The 21950-nt window shown below is 49.2% G+C and overlaps 8 protein-coding genes across 8 annotated transcripts; 5 read left to right on the plus strand and 3 right to left on the minus strand.

Moving 5' to 3' along the window:
- Positions 1–21: 21 nt before the first annotated feature.
- On the plus strand, positions 22–1506 carry HO173_007130 (uncharacterized protein; the record flags this gene model as incomplete). The annotated part of the gene is made up of 2 exons (XM_037309035.1): positions 22–648; positions 805–1506. 2 exons carry the CDS (start codon positions 22–24, stop codon positions 1504–1506), a joined length of 1329 nt encoding a protein of 442 aa, XP_037163896.1.
- An 899-nt stretch (positions 1507–2405) lies between these two features.
- Positions 2406–3093, plus strand: HO173_007131 (uncharacterized protein; the record flags this gene model as incomplete). The annotated part of the gene is made up of 2 exons (XM_037309036.1): positions 2406–2858; positions 3049–3093. The coding sequence occupies 2 exons, from the start codon at positions 2406–2408 to the stop codon at positions 3091–3093; spliced, it is 498 nt and encodes a 165-aa protein (XP_037163897.1).
- Positions 3094–3135: 42 nt separating this feature from the next.
- Positions 3136–3917, plus strand: HO173_007132 (uncharacterized protein; the record flags this gene model as incomplete). Its single annotated transcript, XM_037309037.1, has 2 exons — positions 3136–3331; positions 3493–3917. The coding sequence occupies 2 exons, from the start codon at positions 3136–3138 to the stop codon at positions 3915–3917; spliced, it is 621 nt and encodes a 206-aa protein (XP_037163898.1).
- Positions 3918–7414: 3497 nt separating this feature from the next.
- On the minus strand, positions 7415–8298 carry HO173_007133 (uncharacterized protein; the record flags this gene model as incomplete). Its single annotated transcript, XM_037309038.1, has 4 exons — positions 7415–7498; positions 7575–7953; positions 8070–8189; positions 8279–8298. 4 exons carry the CDS (start codon positions 8296–8298, stop codon positions 7415–7417), a joined length of 603 nt encoding a protein of 200 aa, XP_037163899.1.
- A 1085-nt stretch (positions 8299–9383) lies between these two features.
- HO173_007134 (uncharacterized protein) lies at positions 9384–9680 on the plus strand (the record flags this gene model as incomplete). The annotated part of the gene is made up of 2 exons (XM_037309039.1): positions 9384–9490; positions 9548–9680. 2 exons carry the CDS (start codon positions 9384–9386, stop codon positions 9678–9680), a joined length of 240 nt encoding a protein of 79 aa, XP_037163900.1.
- Positions 9681–10262: 582 nt separating this feature from the next.
- Positions 10263–12312, minus strand: HO173_007135 (uncharacterized protein; the record flags this gene model as incomplete). The annotated part of the gene is made up of 3 exons (XM_037309040.1): positions 10263–11785; positions 11839–11969; positions 12134–12312. The coding sequence occupies 3 exons, from the start codon at positions 12310–12312 to the stop codon at positions 10263–10265; spliced, it is 1833 nt and encodes a 610-aa protein (XP_037163901.1).
- A 2415-nt stretch (positions 12313–14727) lies between these two features.
- HO173_007136 (uncharacterized protein) lies at positions 14728–16309 on the minus strand (the record flags this gene model as incomplete). The annotated part of the gene is made up of 6 exons (XM_037309041.1): positions 14728–15003; positions 15061–15365; positions 15465–15818; positions 15911–15963; positions 16022–16095; positions 16166–16309. The coding sequence occupies 6 exons, from the start codon at positions 16307–16309 to the stop codon at positions 14728–14730; spliced, it is 1206 nt and encodes a 401-aa protein (XP_037163902.1).
- Positions 16310–16940: 631 nt separating this feature from the next.
- On the plus strand, positions 16941–21454 carry HO173_007137 (uncharacterized protein; the record flags this gene model as incomplete). The annotated part of the gene is made up of 4 exons (XM_037309042.1): positions 16941–17282; positions 17342–19051; positions 19103–19306; positions 19364–21454. 4 exons carry the CDS (start codon positions 16941–16943, stop codon positions 21452–21454), a joined length of 4347 nt encoding a protein of 1448 aa, XP_037163903.1.
- Between the last annotated feature and the right edge of the window lie 496 nt (positions 21455–21950).

Here is a 21950-nt window from a genome sequence, read left to right on the forward strand (position 1 = left end):
CTTCTACATTCCAACGTGATTATGTCTTCTGTCCACACCGTCATGTCTGGCTCCTTCTCTTTTGACACCATTCTTCCTCCTAAGCTCGACATCAACGTGGGAGCAAAGTCGCACTTCTTCCAGCCTCCCAAGACACCCTCGGCGTCAAGCTCACTTCACAGATCCACAGCTTCACTTCCCGCTCAAGATGTCATCAACAAAACTGCGAGCCGGGAACGATCACGGCATGTTTCACACTCATCAGATCAACTCACACCATTTAAAACCCTGTCAAATGCATCGCCAAGTATGCTTTCTTTCACACCGTCCGGCTTGGAGTCTCCAAGTTCCTTGAGCCCTGTGCCCTTTGTCAATACGCAATACAGGCTAGCCGGCGGTCTTGATACGCCAACAGCACGCCTGACCATGGACGAAGAAGGAGGAGAATGTCGGGCGTCACCCGGTTTACACTTGCGGGGATTCAGAGACTCCCAGTCAGTTCCAGACAGCTACTTTCCTCAGTCTGATTCTGCGCTATCAAGAGAAAGCAACGGACGTCCAAGGCAGCACGCCTCCCCACGAATCCAAGATGGTTTTGGCAAAGCAGTCTACGGCATAGCTTCAGTGGCGGGCAAGCTGTGGGATTTTTGTAGGACAACCGCATTCAAAGTACGTACATTTCGGAATGATCTTTTCATATTTAGGACCAAAGCCTAAGTCACAAGTTATGTTGCGGGAGCACAAGGTTCCTTTTGCTCCTGAGATTTGTGTCATTACTCAGGTTCTTGGCTCGAAGAAGCAATGCTGACTCCTGATTCTGCCTAGGGCTTTTATTCTGGAGGCGGTCAGGGATATGAGATGAAGCCACCACTGGGATATATGAACTGCGATAAGAACATGTGGCAAGAAGTTGACTGCGACGACGTATTTCAGTCGAATCTATGCGAGAAGAGCTTGGTACCTGGCTGCTTCCCTGAGGAAGACTTCATCGCAGATTACATGTCCCAAATTCATCACACAACGCCGCCTCGCGCAGCAAAGAAGGTACAGCGAGAGAAGGGAATCGGTGGGGAGATAAGTGCCAGCTGGGTGCTTGTGGGCAGTACGTCTACCTCGCGCGAGACGAGTCCTTCACGGCTATCTAGTCGGAAAAATTCCCCCTCGAACACATCGGCGCGAAGACCAATACCTAAGCTTGGCAGAAGACCAATTCTACCAGCTTCAAGACCATCATTGACATCGTACGCTGGCTCGCCTGGCTTGCAATCCGATCGATCCGCATCTTTTGCGTCGCCAAGATCTCCAATCACGTCGCTGAAGCGCGAGAGTCCACAAAATGCAGAGGTACACCGGCAGGCGGCGAGAATACGGAAACGGGAATTGGAAGAAGATGCGAATCTAAAGCGATTCAACCAGCAGCTGAAAGCTATGATCAAAGAAGGGAAGGAGGCTTTGGGAACCAAATTCGAGGTCTTGGAGCCGGTAGACGAGAATTCTGCCTATGTTTACGGCTGTAGGAAACGCTGATCGGAGCCTCCTTTCCCTGAGGTTTGATCTTAGTGGAGATTGAAAGAAATGCTCTGGCGCAGTTCAAGAAGTCATCGCCCTGTCAAGGCACTTGCAAATGGCAATGTATGAGTATTAGAATTATCAAACGCGGCATCATTGGCATTTATCGCCTGTCGAACTTTCACGTTCCAGACTCCAAGCTAAGTGGTGAGGAGACCTTTAATGAAAAGGACATAAGCTTATGTTGGTATACTACCTGGTGAATATCGTTCGAGCCTGTGGCGGGCTGTTTTCGTGCAGAGCCAGGCATGATCATCCCACGACCAGTACGAATGCATACTGTGGACCACTACGAGCCGCGATGGAACTACCGTGATCTTTCTATATTACTCAAGTGACCATAGAAAGAAAGTAGCGGAAGCGTCTAATTACTCGCTCTCAATCGCGCTTCTGCGCTACGCTGTCAATACTATCTCTCGACACTGCATCTGGGACTACTTTACATACTGCTTAGGCTCCCAAGCCCCTTTCTCGCGCACAAGTTGATCAAAGGTCATCTGACAGCTTCCCGCCTTTGACAATCTGTCCTCACGGACGTGGTACATTGTACTCTACCTAATTACCCAAGCGCCAAGCGACACCAGATTGTAAACTTGTTGGTTTACCCTAGACTGGCAACAATCCTGTTGAAGCCATCATGAGCGAGCTTTGACACTAACACTTCTCCTAGACTTTGATTCTGGAAATGGCTACATCAGCACTTGGAAGCTAAATCTCCGCACCTGGGAATGCCGTTTTCCTACAATCTTCCACCTTGCCAAAATCAACCGCTACTACACAGAAGCAGATGTCACCGTTGGAGAAGATCACGTCAGAGCTTCGCCGAAAAATCTTTACACGCCTTCTCACGGCCGACAATGTTCGGCAACCACCCGATCGGTATCTCGTACGCCCCATACCGCTTGCTCACTGCAGTCTTGTCTGTGAGCAAGAAGATCCATGGTGAGGCACATGAGATGCTCTACCGCGAGAACTATTTTGTGACTATCTCCAGTGACTGGGAGATGAACTTCACATACATGACAAACCATGAAGTTACCACTGTCTGTCAAAAGCCACAGCTCGTTGCCAGGTTCAAGAACAACATTATGCGCTTGCATATCAAGTTCCCATGGGCCAAGACCCAAGGGAACACCAAAGTCCATGCCAGTTTCATCGTGCTAGTTCAGGATCTGCCTAGCTTCACACGATTGCTTTATTTCTTGGGTGTCACTAATAGTAGAATACGACCGCAACTTAACTTAAATTTCCGGATCGAACCCACAGATGCCGGCCCTCCAAGCCTTGCCATCCAGAAGACTCTCCTAGAGGTACGTCATTTCGGAGTGACTCCTTTCTTTTCGGCACTTTGGTCTGACATCTCAATCATGTTTAACTGCTTTGTTTTGAATTATGATCCAACGGTGCCATGTAATGGGCTCCCCCCCAATCTGCTTCAGAACTGGTTTTAGGGGTCGATCCTATCCTACGTTTTAATAAGGGCATACTGACCCCGAAAAGCCATTTCGCAGTTTGACGACCGCTGAACAGAATGTGAACTTCTAAGGCAATGTCGACGCCGCCTACGCGCAGGACATATCGAAGACTATGATGCCGCCTCTTCACTGGGTTCGTGCAGCAGCTTGGAAGCTCTACCACACCTGTGCCTCCATTAAGCAAGTCGGCGATCAAGCTCTCCGGATGGGAAACTACGACCTGGCTTTAGCCAAGTATCAGGACTCCCAGAATGTATTCAAGAGAGCCCAGGCCGACAACGAGAACATTTCCGGGGTAGAAGACCCAGGTTTGCATGCCTCAAGTGATCGGCTCATCTCGATCTGTGGGACCAACATTCTCCTGTGTACTCCCAAGGCAGGCGAAGATCCGAAAGAGCAAGGGACAACTCCCCATGAGGCTGCGGCGACGTCTTGAAAAGCGCCGCAACTCACAATATCGAGGCTACAGACCGTGCCACTGAGCTGTCGCAGCTTGAAAAGAGTAAATTTCACCATTATCGCGGCATCACTTATGCCATTAGAGATAATCACAAAGCGGCCTTGACTCAATTTCGAAAAGCAGCTCAGTGTGATCGAATGAGGGACCAACGCATTGAACTTGACCTTGCCATCACAAAACGTCATCAGGCGGCTGAATCTCCCAAGGAAAAGACCGCTGCAGGTAAAGTGAAAGCCTCGCGGCTCAAAGACGAGCCCCTGGAGCACGAGAATCCCATCTTCACGACTTCGAAATTCATCGACGGTGAGCGCTATCTGCTTCGCAAATTAGGTTATCACGGAGATATGCTGGAGCATATTCATGGAACCAAGGGTGTGGATATGAAGGAGATGGACAAAGTAGTGAAAAGTCTCGAAATCAGCAGCCTACTATGAGAAAGGGCAAGTTGATAGGTTTGTGGGTTGGGGGTGGGATGAAGCCGAAGGAGCAGCGCACATGCGGAGTTGGATTGCAGGTGGATTCGATCACTAACTCTATAAGGGTGATAAGGTTCTAAGGTGCCTGGGGAAATGCTGCTGGTATCATTTCCATGGCTTCAATAATCTCATGCGCCAAAATCACATGTCCTCTCACACTTCGCAGCTCGACACGAGAAGCCTGGGTCTGTTCTTTTTTGTGCTTCAGCTTGTTGGCAGCCTAGCTGGTGGCTTCGTTTCTATTAGTCCATCAAAAAGCAGATAGACAGCTAGACGCTTAGTCCTTCAGGAACCAAAATCGCTCTAGAGAATCCTTGCGGATCGCTTCCCCTCACTCTTGCCAACCGTAGGTTCAGGCCGTATCTTAGATCCGATGCGATGAAATGGATGGACTGATTCTGCGATACGTCGCGCCTGTTCTTACGATTCAGTTCCGCAAAACCATCCCTTGGAATGAATTCGATAGGTTGGAAAGGTGTACGGCGATCCTACATGGCATCAACCACTGGAATGAGTAGTCCGGTGCAGAGTCTTGCTGCAATGCCTGATGATGGAGAATACGGACAGGAAGCTAAGCCACATGTATGCTTCATGAGAATCCTTCTTGTACGTTTGGCCAAGCTCTGCGAAAAATTTCCTTCCGGCCCAAGATGCTAAAGACGCGAATGGAAGATGTCTGTGGTTTGATGTATAGTGATTTGACTGACGTCTCTGCTCCTGTACTGTTTTTTGTTTTCCGGAAGAGCAGGTAGGTGCGTTAGCCATGTTGAGCTGTCCTGGCCGCATCACCACTGTAGGACATGCTTGGTTGTTTGACCAGAGTGGGCATGATGCATTGGCGGCCTGCAGCTGGACCACTGAAGACTTTCCCTGCATGATGTCTCTTTTCGGTTCGCAATTGTCGGCATGTATTGCTGATTTGCCGCTCTCTACTTCACCTGTAAAGAATTGGTTTGTCCTTGTCAGTTACATTCAAGCCAGCCGATGCCTGAACAAGTGCCTTCTGCCTGAATGGAATTTCTCGTTCGTGGGATCATGCACGACTGTTGCTATGATTTGCCATCCCAGAGACATTATCTGATAGGCTCTTTCAGCACTTCGGGACCAAAAATGGGATACAGACTTTCATTGCCAGTGAAGCTCGAGACTCGAACTTCCTTTCCATTCTGCTTCTTACACAGTGTGATTAGCGAGCAGAAAGAAGCAACGCTCTGTTCCTGTAAACAATGTTTGCAGGGAGTGATGGCCAAAACCCCTGTTGCGAACTTTGGTCATACTTTTGCTCACTGGCTCAGGATATATTATGGTGTCCGTGGATTTCCCCATCTCCGCTCATTGACCGGAATTGAAGCAGAGGGGGAAATACAAGCCTGTCGAGAAGGGTATGAGCCTGCACGTATACTATACTCATTACACGGTACACCGGCTGAACAGTTAGATCTCAGTGCAAACCTTCTTGTCAAGAAGCCGGAGGACTCCTTTTTCTCTGTACCCACGTTTTAAGGCCAGTCCAATAGATGCATTCCGTGATGCCAAATGCCCAATATTCTTAGGCAATTTTCATGCAAGGTCACTGATGGCGACTAAGCAAACAGATTGCCTTCAGCAGACATGCACTAGTGGTACCAGCAGTGTCACCTCTTTCGAACGGAAACTTTACATATATCACTTTTTTGTTGCATCAGCATGTTGCTCGGTTTGTGATTTTGCTTTTGCTGAAACCCTTTGCCTGGTCTTTCGTTGTGTCCCCTTTGTCACCTTTCCAGATAACAGGCAGGCAATACAAAGGTTTACACGACGCAGCGTTCACATTTTGAATTATCAGCTATCGTCAGTCTTTTACACCTTTTGAGTTTTCTTACTTGTTTCTATTTCATTGTTCAATATCTGCCAGCAGGATCAACTTTTACCACTGCACTGCTTACCGGACTCAAAAGGTGCCTGAGAAACCTTTTTACCTCCATAGTGCACATGTTTACATAGACCAGAACCCACCAGTATGTTTTTATGTTTCTATATGACGATTGTTCACAGAAAAATAGAGGCTCTAGGCAATGAAGCTCACACATACCATACCATATCAAGACTTCAGCATCTGTACACTGCGGTCAATCTTTGGCTGTGGCGAGGACCCTCAGGCTGCCATCTTTCAGCTAATTAAAAAAGTAAAGAGATCAGGTTACGTCAAGACAATATCAGTACGTGTCCGTTCTCCAATTGACTATACTTCACGTATTTGAGACATAACACTAGAGATTGGAATCTTTGCTGTTGCATTCGAGCTGGCTAATTCTGAACAGGCTGGACCTAATCAATGAAGACTCGCGTCTCATAAAAACGCAGCTAGAAAGCCTGAGCAACAAAGGCTTACACAAAATTCTCAGTCTCTCTTTCATATAGGTGGTTCCCTGCATCCGAACGGACTCCCTATGTATACAGTGATTCTTGGGAGCCGACTGAGCCCAATCGGTATTTTTGCATAGTCCAACTGGAGACTATACAAGATGCAGTTGGTGACAAGCGAAGGTCTATGAAATGGCGCGAGTCGGTGGGTTTTTGGGTAGTGCGCGGACTGACCAACGCGCCTGGCCACGCCTATAACCAATAGTGTTGTCTCCATTGGGGTTCCACTTAGCATGAGTCGCGACCTTTGATAGCGCAGGACATCGACAGCAGGTGCCATGACGTGCAATCACATAGAGCCCGTCGACAATAGCTGCTCGTCCGACCGCCATTCTGAGCTTGCTCACTAAGAGTCCGAATCGAAAGAGAGACGTTTATAAGCCACAAGATTAAAGCAGCCACACAGAAGAACATCTTATATAGTTTACTCCCATCCAGGTACCCTTTTTAGATGTTAGCCACGGAAAGAGCTACCCTAAAAAGAATGATATTGCTATCAGAAAGGACAAGGACACACGAGCAGCAAGAGTAGGTGGCTCCCTGTTTCGGTCTTCTTTGAAGAGATGCTGTAAGGGAAAGAGTTGGGACCTAAAGCTTGATTAGCCGAATTTTGCAGATAGCGACGCATGAGCATTGCAGTAAGATAACCTCGACAGGAGATTCTTCATGCAGGTCTATCAAGTGTAGAGAAAGTTGAAGAGCACCATCGACAGTAGCGAGCCCGAGATAACAACACGAACAAGCAGTACTAACGGATCCATACGTCTACAAATGCATTCAAGCGGAATCGGCACTGAGCGATCGGGAGCTGCACTTGGGATAGACATGTGAGTGAGTTAAAAAACCACCGATAATGAGACAAGTATCAGCAGACGACAGACCCAACCGCGAAGTCTTTTTCTATTCATTCCGAGCCGTAGGCTCTTTCATAGCACCGGCTTGTAAGGTCTCAAGAATCATAATCAAACCTGCAGGCTGAGCTCCCTCTGGGGACCATGGCGAGCCGTCCGAATACCACTGCTACCTGGCAGCATTTCCTCTTTTCTCATAGCTCACAAGATCACGCAACCTCGGTGCTTCTTCCCATCCTTTCCACCTCTCTTAGTTGGCGGGGGTTCTAGGGCTGCTACAATAGCCTAGACACAAAGGTTCTGATCAGCAAATGTGGAGATAGCTTCGAGTTGGAGGAAAAGTGAGACTGGTATTCTCTACCTCATCGAAGACATCCTTCAATTTGTACTGTGTCAATGCAGAGCACTCCACGTATTTGATCGCTCCCAAGTCTTTCGCCATACGTTCTCCGTCCTCTTTGCGTACTGGTTGCATGCGTTGTTTGGCAAGCTTTTCCCGCACCTGTGGGTCATCGCGAAGATCGGTCTGCGTACCAACTATGAGGCAAGGTACTCCTGGGCAATGGTGATGAACTTCTGGGAACCATTTCTCACGGACATTCTCGAATGACGCTGGGGATGTGACACTGAAGCAGACCAGAAAGACGTCGGTCTGTGGGTATGAGAGAGGACGGAGGCGGTCATAGTCCTCTTGACCGGCAGTATCAAATAGACCGAGAGTGTAGGGTTCATCGCCAATCCTAAAGGAGCCCCATCATTAGCGAGAATTCATTGCAAAAAAGCTGAGACAACATTGCTCGATAAGGTGGGAAAGGTTGAGCTAGCGCTCGACAACGGTAAGGTGTTTCAGACTTACATGACAGTGACAGCGTAGTTGTCGAACACGGTAGGCACATATTCGGAAGGAAATTTGTTGGTAGTGTATGAGATGAGGAGGCAGGTCTTTCCAACAGCACCGTCGCCCACTACGACACACCTTGGAGAGCTTGTGTCAGCAAACTCTTCCTGGTGGAACCATTCGAGGGCTGCTGATCTCCTGCTCCAGCTGTATGAGGTGAGACATACTTGATTGTAGCGACAACCATGTTGCGCTGCGCACTCCTTGTATATGTTGACCGAGTCTAGGCCTTGAGGGATGTTCTGATAAACGGGTGAGGTATTTGGGTTTGGTGAGTGTTTAAGACGAGAAGAATGAGGTGCGAGAGTCAACGAGGCGGATCCAAACCTGGCACAGTGATATCGAAGAGACGACTTGAGCAGAGAATGTGGTGTTATGCGAATTGTGGTGGGCGCGGCGGGTTAAGGGTATATGCCCTTGCAACGCGGTCGGACTCCCGAAAGCTCGTTGAATGGTGGTGGTCCAGCTAGCGGAGAGGGAAATGTCAGAGCTCCTGCTGAATACAATTCAAGGTAGGGGAGGAGGTTGAGCGGCAACTGACAGGTATCACCGCTGCTGGTTGGCTCAGCCTCTATGGTGAGCAGTGAGTACTTACTTTTTTGGAGGGGTGAAGGGGGGGGGGGTGGTGGTTCAAGCAGGGCGGTAGACCAGGCTCCCTTTGCTGAGGCCTGGAGAATCCTCCTCCCTAACCACTTGAATGGCGTTTCAGTACAGGGTGATGTTGATGAAAGACGGATTTATCTTATCAGAAAGTGGTTGACAAAGGCAAACAAGTCAAAAAGTCTCGCTAGCTGGTAGTTTGGTCCTTGTCAAGAGCAGGGCCCGACCTTCTTAACGGCTCTCAGTCTTACAGGAATCAGGATGAACTAGAAAGAGATAAAAACAGAACAGAATTGAATTGGAAGCGAAGGCAAATCAGTTACTGGCGGCGGTTGCGACTGACATACAAGCAACGAGCTACGGTACGAGTCCTCGGTCGCCTTGCTGCGGCCAGTGGTGTGCTTCATGTTTGAGACAAGCAGCTTCTAGTGGGATTTTCTTAAAAGTGGGAAGCCCGACGACGCAGGTAGATTCTATTGTCCAATGCACCACTGCATATGCAAGGCTGCTTCCCAATCCGAGAAGCTTTTCTTTCTGCTTTGAGAGCTCTGGACGCTTCGAGCTTCCAGACACTCAAGTTGAAACTACGTCCACCTACTGAAAGTCTGACCCTAATAACTTTATGATTTTTAAATTTTATAGCTCTCAGCTTGCGATAAATACAGGTCTGCGATGCTTTTCGCTGATCCATACTCCCAGTTTAAGCAACAATGTTATCGGGGAACAGATGTTAAATTCGCAGGAAGGGAGGAAGAGACGTTTCTGCAGAAGGAAGCATGGTACCAATCAATCTTCCCCGGAAGCGGCCTTGATGGTTGTTGCTGACGCCATGTCAGGCAGAGACGCTCCTTCTCCGAGTACATGTCTGCAAGGATCGAGGGCACTGCTGTTGCCAACATTTCAGGTACAGTGGCCTACAGTGGACCCCTGAGTCCCCGCCAAGCGGCGTCTCGGCTTGGAGGCAAGTGAGTCCCATTTCCACAGTACTTGTGCCCTACATGGAAACATCAGCCTTGTTCACGGACCAACAAAGACAAACATGATATGAACCATGGACTGCAGGTCAAGCTTAGCGGAATATGCAACAGAGCGCCTGCATAGCAAAGCCTTGTGATATCAGACGTCTCTGTTCCAATCATCCTATTCTGACTGTTGTAGAGTGCCGTTCTGCCTGTGCACCTCGGTGGATGTGCGCTCTATACGTGGTGGAGGGACTGTTCTAGACCGCGAAGGACTCTAAGAAAGAAATCGTCTACTGCGTCTACCTACTCTACTGAACGAAAATTCTCTTCTCCGAATTTATTGTTGCTCGGGCAACTCCGACAGAAATGCGAAGCAGATGACTGGTCACAATCGAAAGATTTGGCCCTAGCCACCATAGCCGAAACAATCTGGTGTCTTACAGTCTACCCTCTACCCTGTGACATTCACTGTCTTTAATGCAATCAAGACGTTTCAACATTTAATCTGATAATTCAGTACGTATCTTGACCATATTCCAATTTCGCAATATCCTCTGCTAGGCACACATGCTCATGGTTTATTTTCATCTCACCTCAATAAACGCCAGAGGAAGCCTCTCTCTCGCGCTTCTTCCCTATCCCCTTGCACTTCCGGGGGCCCTTCGTCTTGCGCCCTGTCACGTCCAATAACCTTCCCTCTGACGTTCTGATCAATACTATCCAACCTGTAGTCCCTCATTAGCAGACTCAAAGGTATCAATGGTGCGGCAAGACAAGCGGCGATGATCAGCAAAAGGTCCATCGTCTCTTGATAGCTCCGGTCAATGGCCAACCTCTCCAGGCTACCTCCCACATAACTCTTCGCGATTGTCAGATTACCGAAGATCAATGCAGCATCCGATTGCGCATCTGGAGGCAGATACTTAGTTAGTTTCGCGGGGATATTCGCCGTCCAGACGGCCCCTGAAATCGCATTCCCTACCGCTCCGCCAATTTCTACAACAGTGAGAAATATAGCGGTTGCGCCAGCCACGTCGCTGTGCGATACAGCAGCTTGCACGCCCAGTTGAGCCGGTACGTTAAGCATTCCGCCGCCAATGCCCACGGCAATCTGCGTGCCCACGATTTGACCTGTGGAGCTGCCAAGCGATCGATAGCGTATCATTAGTCCAACGCCCATGAGGTATATACAAGCACCGGCGGTGATGTAGTACTTGTAATGGCGGGTATATTTGATGATGACGGATATACAAATTGCCGTTACTGTTGATGTGAAAGTGAAGGTTTGGACGATGTGGCCAGCTGCCGTCACCGAATCGTCTTGCACAACCTGCAGATACGAGTAGAAGTACGGCTGGATCGAGGTATAGAAGACGGCGAAATAGAAGAAGCCAATGCCGCAGCCGGCGAGCACGTTACGGTTTGTCAGGAGACGCAATGAGAGGAACGGTCGCGGGGCTAGCTTGCGAGTGGATTCCCAAAAGGGAAACACGACAAGGCAGACACAGCCGATAACAATCATGGCAATTATGCTGGCATTATGCCAGTGACTCTTTGCAGTTGCGGCCAACGTCAGAGGAATCAAGATCAAGGCAAAAGCAGCCGAGAGCAACAGCAAGCCGATGATATCGAGCTCGTACCACAAATGCTTGAAACCTCCGACTACACTTTGACCCTTCCACGGAGACGGAGGAAGAAGATGCAGCCTTGCCGCATTTCTCACGTTCAGGAACAGTGCGAGAGCCAGCGGCATGAAAGCTGCTGGCAAAACAATGGTCCACAGGCCATAGCCCCATCTCCATGTGGTGTGGGCCAGTACACTGTTGGCAATCGGCGGACCAACCCAAACGGTAATCAGAAATGGGACATCTGGTAGGCTGGAAAACAGCGCCCTGTTGAGTAAGTCACTAGTATCTGCAACAAATATCTGTATCAATATTTGCAAGCCTGTGGAACCAGCGGAATAGAAGATCTGAGCCGAGGCGAAAGTCTTGACATTGTTGGAGCCAGCCATTTGGATGTAGCCAATGACATAAAGACAGACACTGATGGAAAATGCTTCTAGTCGACCGAAAACGTTTGCAATTTTGGCCATCGGAGACTTAATGACGGCTGCGAGCGGTCAGAAGAGCCCATGGTGGTGTCTCATGTACTGTACGACCCACCATTGACCACGCCTTGAACCACGTAGACAGTCGCAACTAGCGAGTGTTCTGCGAAAGCACTGGTTGCGTACACGGTCAAATTTGTTGTTGTTTGAACTTCGAGGGAGGTACAGAAGGCCACGAGGAAGATGCTATGAAGGAGTCAGACAAATTGTAAGACATGACGTTTCAAGCGACAATGGTGTATATCGACCAAGTGTTTTGATGCTAATTCGACACATGATGGTTCCCCTTGGAACAAGAGATGCCATGGCCGATTAGGGATCACAGTAAGATGGGCAACGGTAAAGCTCACCCAAGATAAGCGGCAATGAGTGACGATTGAGTCCATGTTTGACTGACCGCTTCTATGTTCTTGACTCCAGTCTGTGTGGCATCTGAAGTGAAGGAGGATTGGTCATCTCCATGATCCACGCTGATTTGGTCTTGATCACCATGAGCAGGAAGACTGTTTCCTGGCGCCACTTCTGCCATGAGGGAATCATAGAAAGGGAAGTGCAGCACGCAGGGAAAGGGAGGAATAGGAAGGGACTGGTTATTATCCTGAGACAACAAACGACTATTGGTCTATACACAGTATATTCTCTTTCTCATAGAGTGACAAAGTACCGGAGACTAAAATGTGGTAATGAATGTATTGGAAGAATGACAATCAGATCATCTGATAACGACAAATCATTTTAGGACGCTAGTCTACTTTGGGTCCTCGAATATGACATGACGTAATTTGAGTGGGGTGTGAGAGGGCCGGAAACTTTTGAGAGAGTCATTAATTATTTGATTATGATTGGCCATATGCAAAGGGGAGAGCAAAGATACGCTTAATCTAGCGTGGATCTACCTTACCCCTCAGATCTTATCAGATCCGCCCCTTAGCGCTTTGTTAATGTTCTTGGCCTCGGATAATCGGTCATAACTCACAGGTATATACTTGCCGTTAAACCCTCTGGTGCCCTCGAACCAACCTAAAGCTTGCCAAGTCCGTTATGCTGGGCAGCACGTAATACGTTGATGATAATGCATACTAATGGCATCAACATTACGATCCTGCTTCTATAATCTCTTGCGGTACAGCATAGAGTCATGTGGGTGCTTGTAATCGATGGGTCCGATGGGAAGGTAGGTGTAGAGCCAGGCATTCATGATGCATGGACCCACGCATTCGCCGAAGCTTGCACAGAGGTCGCCGTCGGCCCACCATGTCATCCCAGTTGGGATAAACACATTGCGAAGCGATTGCCACGTTGGTGCCTGCCATTCTTCAAATAGCGTGCCCGGGACACTATGCTGATGCTCGCATCTTTCTTCACCTTATCCAACAGTCCATCATGTCCACCGCCGCCGTGGCTGAGGCGAAGAGTCTGGTACGATGCCAATTGTCATTGCGGAGCAGTCAAATACAAGATCAAGCTCCCGAACCTCGACACACATCCGGTAAATAGTTGCAACTGCTCCATCTGTACTAAATTGAGTCCCCACACATCCATTATTCTATCCCGTCAGTGTCAAACAGTACAGAACGGCCACATGCTTGTCTATCTGGCGCCAAGCGAAGTGATTTTCCATACAGGCTATGATACGTCATAGAGGATACTGACGCATGGGAAGGCTCGTATGATCAAAGATATAGAGATGGAGAAATTGAACATGAGAAATTCCAACGGGAGGCATAAATTGGAGTCGGAGTATGGCCCCAACGAGGTGCAATGAAAAAGGATATACTTAGGAACGCATGCAGCTCAATGTAATCGTTGTGTCAACTTATTGCCTCCAGGTTTGGTCCATGAACTCAGGACATTCCAAGATAAGTTTACGCTTCTCATTTGTCTAGTCTTGCCAAGTATAAAAAAAATCTTGCTTATGTTCGCATTCCCTGTTTTGTCAGGGGCTGCCGTCAATTTGATTGTAGTCAGAAGTACAATCAAGCTCATCTCAATTGCAAAGCCTCAATGATCAATGAGACCTAGCCCATGCCAGAATAGGAACCGACTTCCTCTCTGCGTTTACGTCAATGCCGTTCCCATCGAAATCCTTGCTGGGATGCTCACTTCACGCAATCCATTGCCATCATTGGATCGACTCCGGCAAAATTGCCCGAGACTCATGATCAGGAATTCACGACTGCCTAAACGCACGCAATCAAAGATCATCTGTCAGTCAAGCGGCTTCATCGCACTTTCTCTCTTCAGTGTTCTTGGTGGCTAGAATACGGCGGACGAAAGCTGACACTATGACAAGACCAAACGACCATCTTTTCTATCGTATGAGATTTATCATTCTACTTTGGAGATCGGGTAGATCCGCTAAGAATATCTATCGATTTCGGGACAGACACCCTATCGAACAGAGTCCATATCGCTTGGGCGAGATATCCTAAAGCTAGTATCCCAGGCAGAGTTCCTCAGAGGTAGAGAACCCGTAGGGCAGAGTCTTTTTGGCCCGGACATAAGTCCCTAGAGCTATTATACGATGCGCCGGAGGACTGGCGGGGCCATAGGCCAGAAACAGCTCATTTTCATTACCGTTCAAGGCACAAGTCTCGATTGCTCGAGGTTAATGACCCCAGGTTAATTCTACTCAGAGAGTACCTTGCGCGTGAGTAAAGTATCTGTCAAGCGAACAACGTCTAACACTGCTTTAGAGTCAATCAAAGTGTTTGATTATTCAGCCCAGTGCCTTGGGGCTCTATCCGACTACAGTGCGCTTTATCAACGCGAGACCTTCGATGTGTGAAGTTGAATGTATAAAGGGGGGAAGAAAAAAAAAACCTCCCCCTATTTTGGCTATTCGCTCTTGAAATATCGATCTCCTAAAGCGTAGAGCCCTTAGAACAACGCACTGTATATCGACGATACTCTTTTCCGACGCAGGATCTCCTGAGTTCAGTCATCATAGCTCGTCTTTTCCCTTGCCCGAAGCTTGGCTCTTATCATCTTTGCCTTTCGCTTTCTCTATCTCGCTCATGCCGCGCCCAACCCAGCTGGTCAATATCTCAAAACCTACCTGCGCTGCGACTAGTGCCGTCTGCTCCCCTGTTCCGTCATAGGCAGGCGCCACCTCGACGATATCCGCGCCGACAACATTCAATTTTTCGAGACCCCGAAGAATCCTGATCACCTCACGACTCGTCCAGCCGCCTGCTTCGGGCGTTCCTGTACCTGGGCACTGTTTGTAGTCAGACATCAACATGGCTTGTGAAGGTGACAATAGCGGTCTACTGACCAGGCCCGGGTCAAGCACATCAATATCCAAACTCAAGTATGTCGGCGTATCGGTTCCGATTCTCTCCAATATCGCACTCACGATGCCTGCCGTGCCCATCTCATCGATATCATCTGCTGAAATGCGCAGGAAGCCCTGGCGTTCATCATCCTCATAATCATCCCAACCCATAAGACGACTTCGCAGCCCAGCATGGGCAGATGAGCCATTCAGGATCAACCCCTCGTTGGAGGCGATCCAGAACATGCTTCCGTGAGTGAAATCGCTTTGTGTAGATGGCCAAGCAGACGGGTACTTCGCCGGGTCTGAATGACAATTCCGTAGTCAGTATTGCCTTTTTGAGGGGTTGTACTGAACCTCTTGGAACTTGTCTACAAAGCAGACACGGACTCGAAGATACGTACGCCAGGTGTCGAGATGGGCGTCAAAGTGCAATACAGCGATTGGTCCGCCATAGATCTTGTTAAGTGCTCTGAGGGCTGGAAGAGCAATGCTATGATCGCCACCCAATGTGAGTAGCTTGGGCTTTGGGTTGGTCGAGTGGGCGAAAGCTGGAGCGCGGGAACCGAGTTCGAGGAAGGCAGATGTCATCTGGTGGAGGGCAAGGGCGTTGTCAAAAGGTGTGACAGGGATATCACCACAGTCAAAAATAGTGTACGGTGAAGTGTATGGATTCAGGCCACGGCGAGGGTTGAAGCCACGGAAGGAGGTTTGACGAGCAGAAGCTGTTCTGATGGCACGAGGCCCGAAGCGTGCTCCTGGGAAGTTCACATTGAGCTTGGATGTTCTCTGCTTCGGGGAATCTGCAGGATACAAAGAAGAATTGACAAAAGCGTCAAGACGATCTTACCGGGCCTGTAGCTGACAGCCGTATCAAAAGGAGCACCTATGATTCCGATGTCGCTGCCGACTCGGTCAATGCAAAGGACAACGGTAATCAGCGTTTTTGCAGGCTACTGACAAGGGTGTGTCCCTCTCACTTAAGCATTTTATATGCCTCAAGTGTGCGAAAGTAGATATTCCTGAAAAGCCCCACTATGGTGGATCAATGATAAAGTCATGAGAAGAAGAACCAGAGCAGTGAGATACATCAGCAGGGCAATACCTCAAAGTCCCATTTCCTGTGAAGTTCTTCTGTGCTGTCTGGGCCCGTAGGAGGTGATGGATCTTGCTCAGGGTTGTCATAGAATGAGGAAGAAGTGCGAGCAAACGGAGAAAGGACCAGAAGGGCCAGCAAAACATAAAACATTCTTATATGTAGGGCGGTGTGGCAGTAATCGAGAGCAATATTCACTCTGGTACTCTGTTACCTACGTCCAAGCAACAGCGGTGCAAGCGAACTTCATGATCAGACAATGATAGCAGGAAAGGTGGGGGACCACTTCTTGCTTATAAAGTAGAATGATCGGTGTGTACTACTCGGTTCTACCCACCGGTGCATTCTACACCCAAGTGTAACGTTCTATCACGACTCCTCAGCCTTCGAGCTTGAAGACAGGATGTCGCATACAAAATTGCTCATAACACTGATTAAATCATCTTTTCCTGCAGAATTGTTCTGAGAAAGTGATTCGCTGTGGACATATGCTCAAGGCAAATTTGTAACTTTGAGACTAACAAGTATCAATACGAGTAGAGCGGTGTTAGTTGCTCGGTAGTCGGTACCAAAGTCCCGTTCAGCCCTAGGAAGAACGCGCTGCCCACTGACGCGCCAAGTCGTAGATGAGGGCATTCTATAACACCCATTTCATTTCCTACCACATCATCGCTTTCCTCAAAACTCGAAAGCCCTAGGGACTGAGTAGGCTCTATAGAACCGATATGCAATAATTATTGGATTGAAAGGAGAGCCGAATACATAGCGCGCGGGGGGCACATTAATGCCCGCAAGAGCAGCGGCTTCCGCAGCCACAGAGATCATGGATGTACCGCAGGACAACATGCCGGGCCTACAGTTCAGAGAAGAGTTATCATGGCGCGCTGGGAAGTCCATCGCCATTGCGGACCTCTTGCGACGCTTACAAGCCCTGCACAAGGAGATGAGGGACATGGAGCAGGACGAGAGCGAGCGAGACTCTTTCACTAAAGTCGCAAAGGATCTGGCGAGTCCAAACTTACTGGCGCACAAGGATAAAGGTGTCAAAGCTTGGACGGCATGTTGTTTGGTCGATATATTGAGACTCTGCGCCCCAGATGCGCCCTACACCGGGCAACAGCTGAAGGTCAGTAGACATGGCGAGAGGAACGGGTATAGAGGGTGCTCCAGCTTACACTTGTTCAGGACATATTCAACATGCTGGTCACCGTGCTCCTCCCGGCGCTTTCAGACCCTTCGAACGCGTACAATCAGCAGCACCTATACGTCCTGACGTCTCTGTCGGAAGTCAAAAGTATTGTCTTGCTCACAGATATACCGTCTTCGGAACCATTGATGATACACCTGTTCACCTCATTTTTCGACATCTTGGCCGGCTCCACCAAAACATCGACTGGAGAACAACTGGGCAAGAATGTCGAATTCCACATGACTTCGATACTGGTGACAATGGTCGACGAATCTGCAACCTTACCCTCAGAAATCATTGATGTCATAGTCGCCCAATTCCTTAGGACAGATCCCCGCGCAATGAATGGGACTGCTGGGAAGGGCAAGAAACATGCTGTGACGCTTGACGAAAAACAGTCAACGTTGACACTGAAGGAGTTGCCGCCAGCGTACATCATGGCAAAGACAATCTGTATATCTTCCCCGGAGAAAATGGCAAGACATGTCAGCCAATATTTCAACGATGTGATAGTCGACGCGTCGTCATCCTCGGCAGCTAACATTTCGAGCAAGAAGACATCACATCGAAGAGTCAGCGATGATCTGGATGACTCTGATATGGAGAATGGGAATGGTCCTACAGACGAGGACCTCAACGAGCTACATAAGGTCCATCAATTACTCCGAGAGTTGTGGCGCGCCTGTCCTACGGTACTACAAAATGTGATTCCTCAATTGGAGGCTGAGTTGTCTGCTGAGAACGTGCACTTACGCTCTCTTGCTACGGAAACCTTTGGAGACATTATCTCAGGCATAGGAGCGGCGGGGTTGCCCCCACCATCGATACTGGACCCGGCCGCGTTTCCACCTCTTGACTTGACCGACACAGCAGAGTCAACACTCAATCGCAACATTCTAACCAAACCTTCTTCCCCCCAGCCATTCCCTCAGACATACTCTCAGGCGTACGCTAGCTTCCTGGGAAGAAGTCACGATAAATCACCAGTAATTCGGTCAGTGTGGACTACGGGCCTCGGACGAATCTTGACAACTTCAGCTGGCGGTGTTGGCCTTGCTCAGCAAGAAGAAGATCGTCTCATCAAAGAACTTGCTAGGATGCTAGGTGACGCCGAAGAGAAAGTACGTATAGCAGCTGTGAAAGTTGTGGGAACGTTCAGCTTTCGAGAAGTAATATTCAAGTTAGGATCTTCTGGTGGCTTGGATAAGCCAGGATCCGTGCTTGCAGTCCTCGCAGAAAGAGTGCGTGATCGTAAGCATGCTGTTCGAGTGGAGGCAATGAGGGTTCTGGCCAGTCTATGGGGCGTTGCATCTGGAGCGGTAGCGGTTGCGGACGAGCAGGTGATTTCGACCATCGGAGCAGCTCCTTCCAAAATACTGGACACATATTACGCTAATGATATGGATCTTATGGTTTTGCTGGATCACGTCCTATATGAGCAACTTCTTCCACTGAGCTATCCGCCAGTCAAGGCGAAAAGTGCAAAGCTTGCAAATGGAAATTCGCAAAAGGTCAAAGAGAGCCAGACGAACGGAGACGTGGAAATTGACAGCATTGATCCTGATAAAATCAGGACGGAGAGGATCCTCGTACTCGTCAGAGACCTCGATGAAAGGGCCAAGAAAGTGTTTTTTGCGATCCAAACTCGTCAAACTCAGCTAGCAAAAGTCATGACAGCATACCTGCAGCGCTGTGAAGATTACAATGTAGGCTCATTCATCAAGCCTCCTGTTGGTTCTGGCTAATGACTGCTATAGGGAGGCGTCATGGACGAAAATGAGAAGCCGGTAAAGGAACACATGGCACGACTTATTGACACTTTCGCACACTTGCTACCAGATTCATTGAAAGCCGCGGAGAGTCTGTGGAAGTTTGCGAAAATGCACGACCGTCGTAGCTATCAGCTGATACGCTTTTGCATGGCGCCAGAAAGTGATTATCGGACTGTGGTTAAGGCTATAGTAAGTTTCACCCCTAAGCCCAGGAATCGCTTGTAACTAAAGCAAATGTCTTCGTAGAAAGAGTTCACAAAGCGCATCGAACAATCGGCTACTGCACCGCAGGAGCTCCTCAACATCTTAATCCCCGTTCTTTACCGAGTCAGTCTCCTGGTGTACAATAAGAGCCATGTTGCAGCTATCATGGAGTATTCAAGGACCGACGACAAGTCCTTGGCCGCGACCGCTCATGAGCTGCTCAGAGAGATCTCCACTCGAACGCCCGAAATTCTGAAAGCTCACGTTCAGGAGATCTGCACGATACTCCAAGATGAAGCCCCCAATTCAAAGAAGACGAATGACGCGGGGGCAGTAGATAATCTGAAGGCGTGCGCTTCCTATGCCTTGAAATTCGCAGATGAGATTCCCCAAGATCGGAAATTTGTACAAGCAATGACAAGTTTCGCTCTTCACGGCACTCCAGCAGAGGCAGCTAAACATGCAGTCACTATCATTATGACCGCCTCGGACAAGAAAGAGCTCTTGGCGAAAGATCTTATCACCAAGTGCGTCAATGGCTTCGAGTACGGGGGAGAAGGATTTCTTGCTCGTTTGGCCACCCTCTCCCAGTTCATGCTTCTTGCACCCCACCAGGCCAATCAAGAGAGCGATGCCATCAGTGACATCGCAATCGAAAAGGTCCTACTTCAGGTCCGGACGTCATCTACAGAACCCTCAGAGTCCTATTTATGGTCACCTACCCTGGAAACAGAATGCGAAGCAAAATGCTGGGCTCTGAAGATCCTGGTGAACCGCATCCGCTCTCATCCAGAGCCTGATACCCTTGCAGAGGTGGCGAGTCCGGTCTACAAACTTCTTTCGACTCTTGTTACCAAGAACGGAGAAGTCTCAAGCGCCCAAGACACACCACCTGCACATAAAGCTCGACTTCGTCTCACCGCCGCCTGCCTATGCCTCAAATTATGCACCAAAAAACATACAGACGCCCTTTTCACACCTACTGCCTTCAATGCCCTCGCCTTGGTAGCGCAAGACCCTGTTCTCAACGTCCGCTCCTTCTTCATGCAGCGGCTGAAGAAGTACCTCGGCCAACAGAAACTCCCACAGCGCTTTTATACCATCCCCTTCCTCCTCGCCTTCGAACCCAGCGCCTCCCTGAAATCTGACAATACGACCTGGATTCGCAGTCGTACCGCAGCCTTCTACGCGCTCAGAGCTCAGCAGTCCTCATCTAAAGGGAATATCGTTATGGAATCTGTCTTCGCTCGTCTACTTTCTTTGCTAGCCCACCACCCTGATTATGATAACACAGCCGAGGACCTTGTCGATTTTGCGCGATACCTGCTCTACTACTTACAACCTGTCGCCACCGAGGAGAATCTTTCCATAATCTATCACATTGCACAGCGGGTCAAGCAATCCCGCGATGCTACTAATCCTTCGTCAGCATACGATAACAGTCTCTACCACCTCAGCGACCTGGCCCAACTCACCATCCGCAAATATGAAGACGCACATAGCTGGAACATTCAAACACTGCCGGGCAAGGTCCGCCTGCCAACGAGCCTATATACCGAGCTGAAGGATCACGAGGAGGCGCAGCGGATCGCAGAGAAAAATTACCTTCCAGAGGGCGTTGAAGAAGGCGTCGAGGGCTTGGTGAAATTGAGCATGCGCGCTGCACGCTCGCAGGGCAAGAAGCGGAGGAGTGAGGGCGATCACGAGGTCAATGGTAGGGATAGCAAACGTGCGAAGCAAATACCAACACGAAAAGCTTTACCCAAGGAGAAGAAAGCTAAGCCCGCTTTCACTACGATGAAGCCACCAAAGAAGACAAAGAGAAAGAATGACGAGGAAATGGTGCCATCAAGTGAACGGAGGAGGAGTGGGAGAATACAGACGACTGGCGGAGCGTATAAAGAGAGGGGCGATGAAGAGGATGACGAGGAAATGGGGGAAGGGGTTGCTGTTTGGAGGTATGAAGACGGTGAGGAAGTCAACGGTGACGACACAAGTGAGCAGGAAGCAGAAGACCAAGAGGAAGAGGAAGTTGATGAGCCGACTCCGAAACCCTCGCCTAAGCCCTCGCCGAAAGCAAAGAAGGGTGCTCTAATTGCGGGGGGCGGAAAGAAGCACGCGAAAGGGAGGTAGATAGGAAGAAGGGTTGTTACGTTGTTGATCTTAGCCCGGCGTTACCTGTGGATATTACGGCATGTTCTCCAAATGGATAGGAGGTTGATGGATATGTACTCGGGTTTCATGTCATGTTGCATACATAGCCTGCTCTTGCTGTAAATACAATCAATATCGAGCATAGCTTATGTCAAAGGTCTCGTCCAGCATGGATTCCTGAGGTATATACCAATCCGTCCAGGAAAGACGCACCTTCCACTCTTCGTCATCGCTGAATTGCTTCCGGAGATAGACATGCCATACCTTCAGTAGCCCGTCTCAGGAATGCATCCTCTGTCTCGTGTCTGTTGCCCTTGCCCCCAAAGTCGGCAGCCCATACCCCATTCCGAACCTTTGAGGTGAGGAGTCCAAGCTCCAACATCCACTCCACGTACATTGACTCCAGCGTCCCCATCGCGGAAGCATGATTCCAAGCTCCAACATCCACTCCACGTACATTGACTCCAGCGTCCCC

This window comes from Letharia columbiana (genome assembly GCF_014066305.1).
Source record: "Letharia columbiana isolate WasteWater2 chromosome Unknown Sc0000023_s0, whole genome shotgun sequence".
Classification (NCBI taxonomy): Eukaryota; Fungi; Ascomycota; class Lecanoromycetes; order Lecanorales; family Parmeliaceae; genus Letharia; species Letharia columbiana.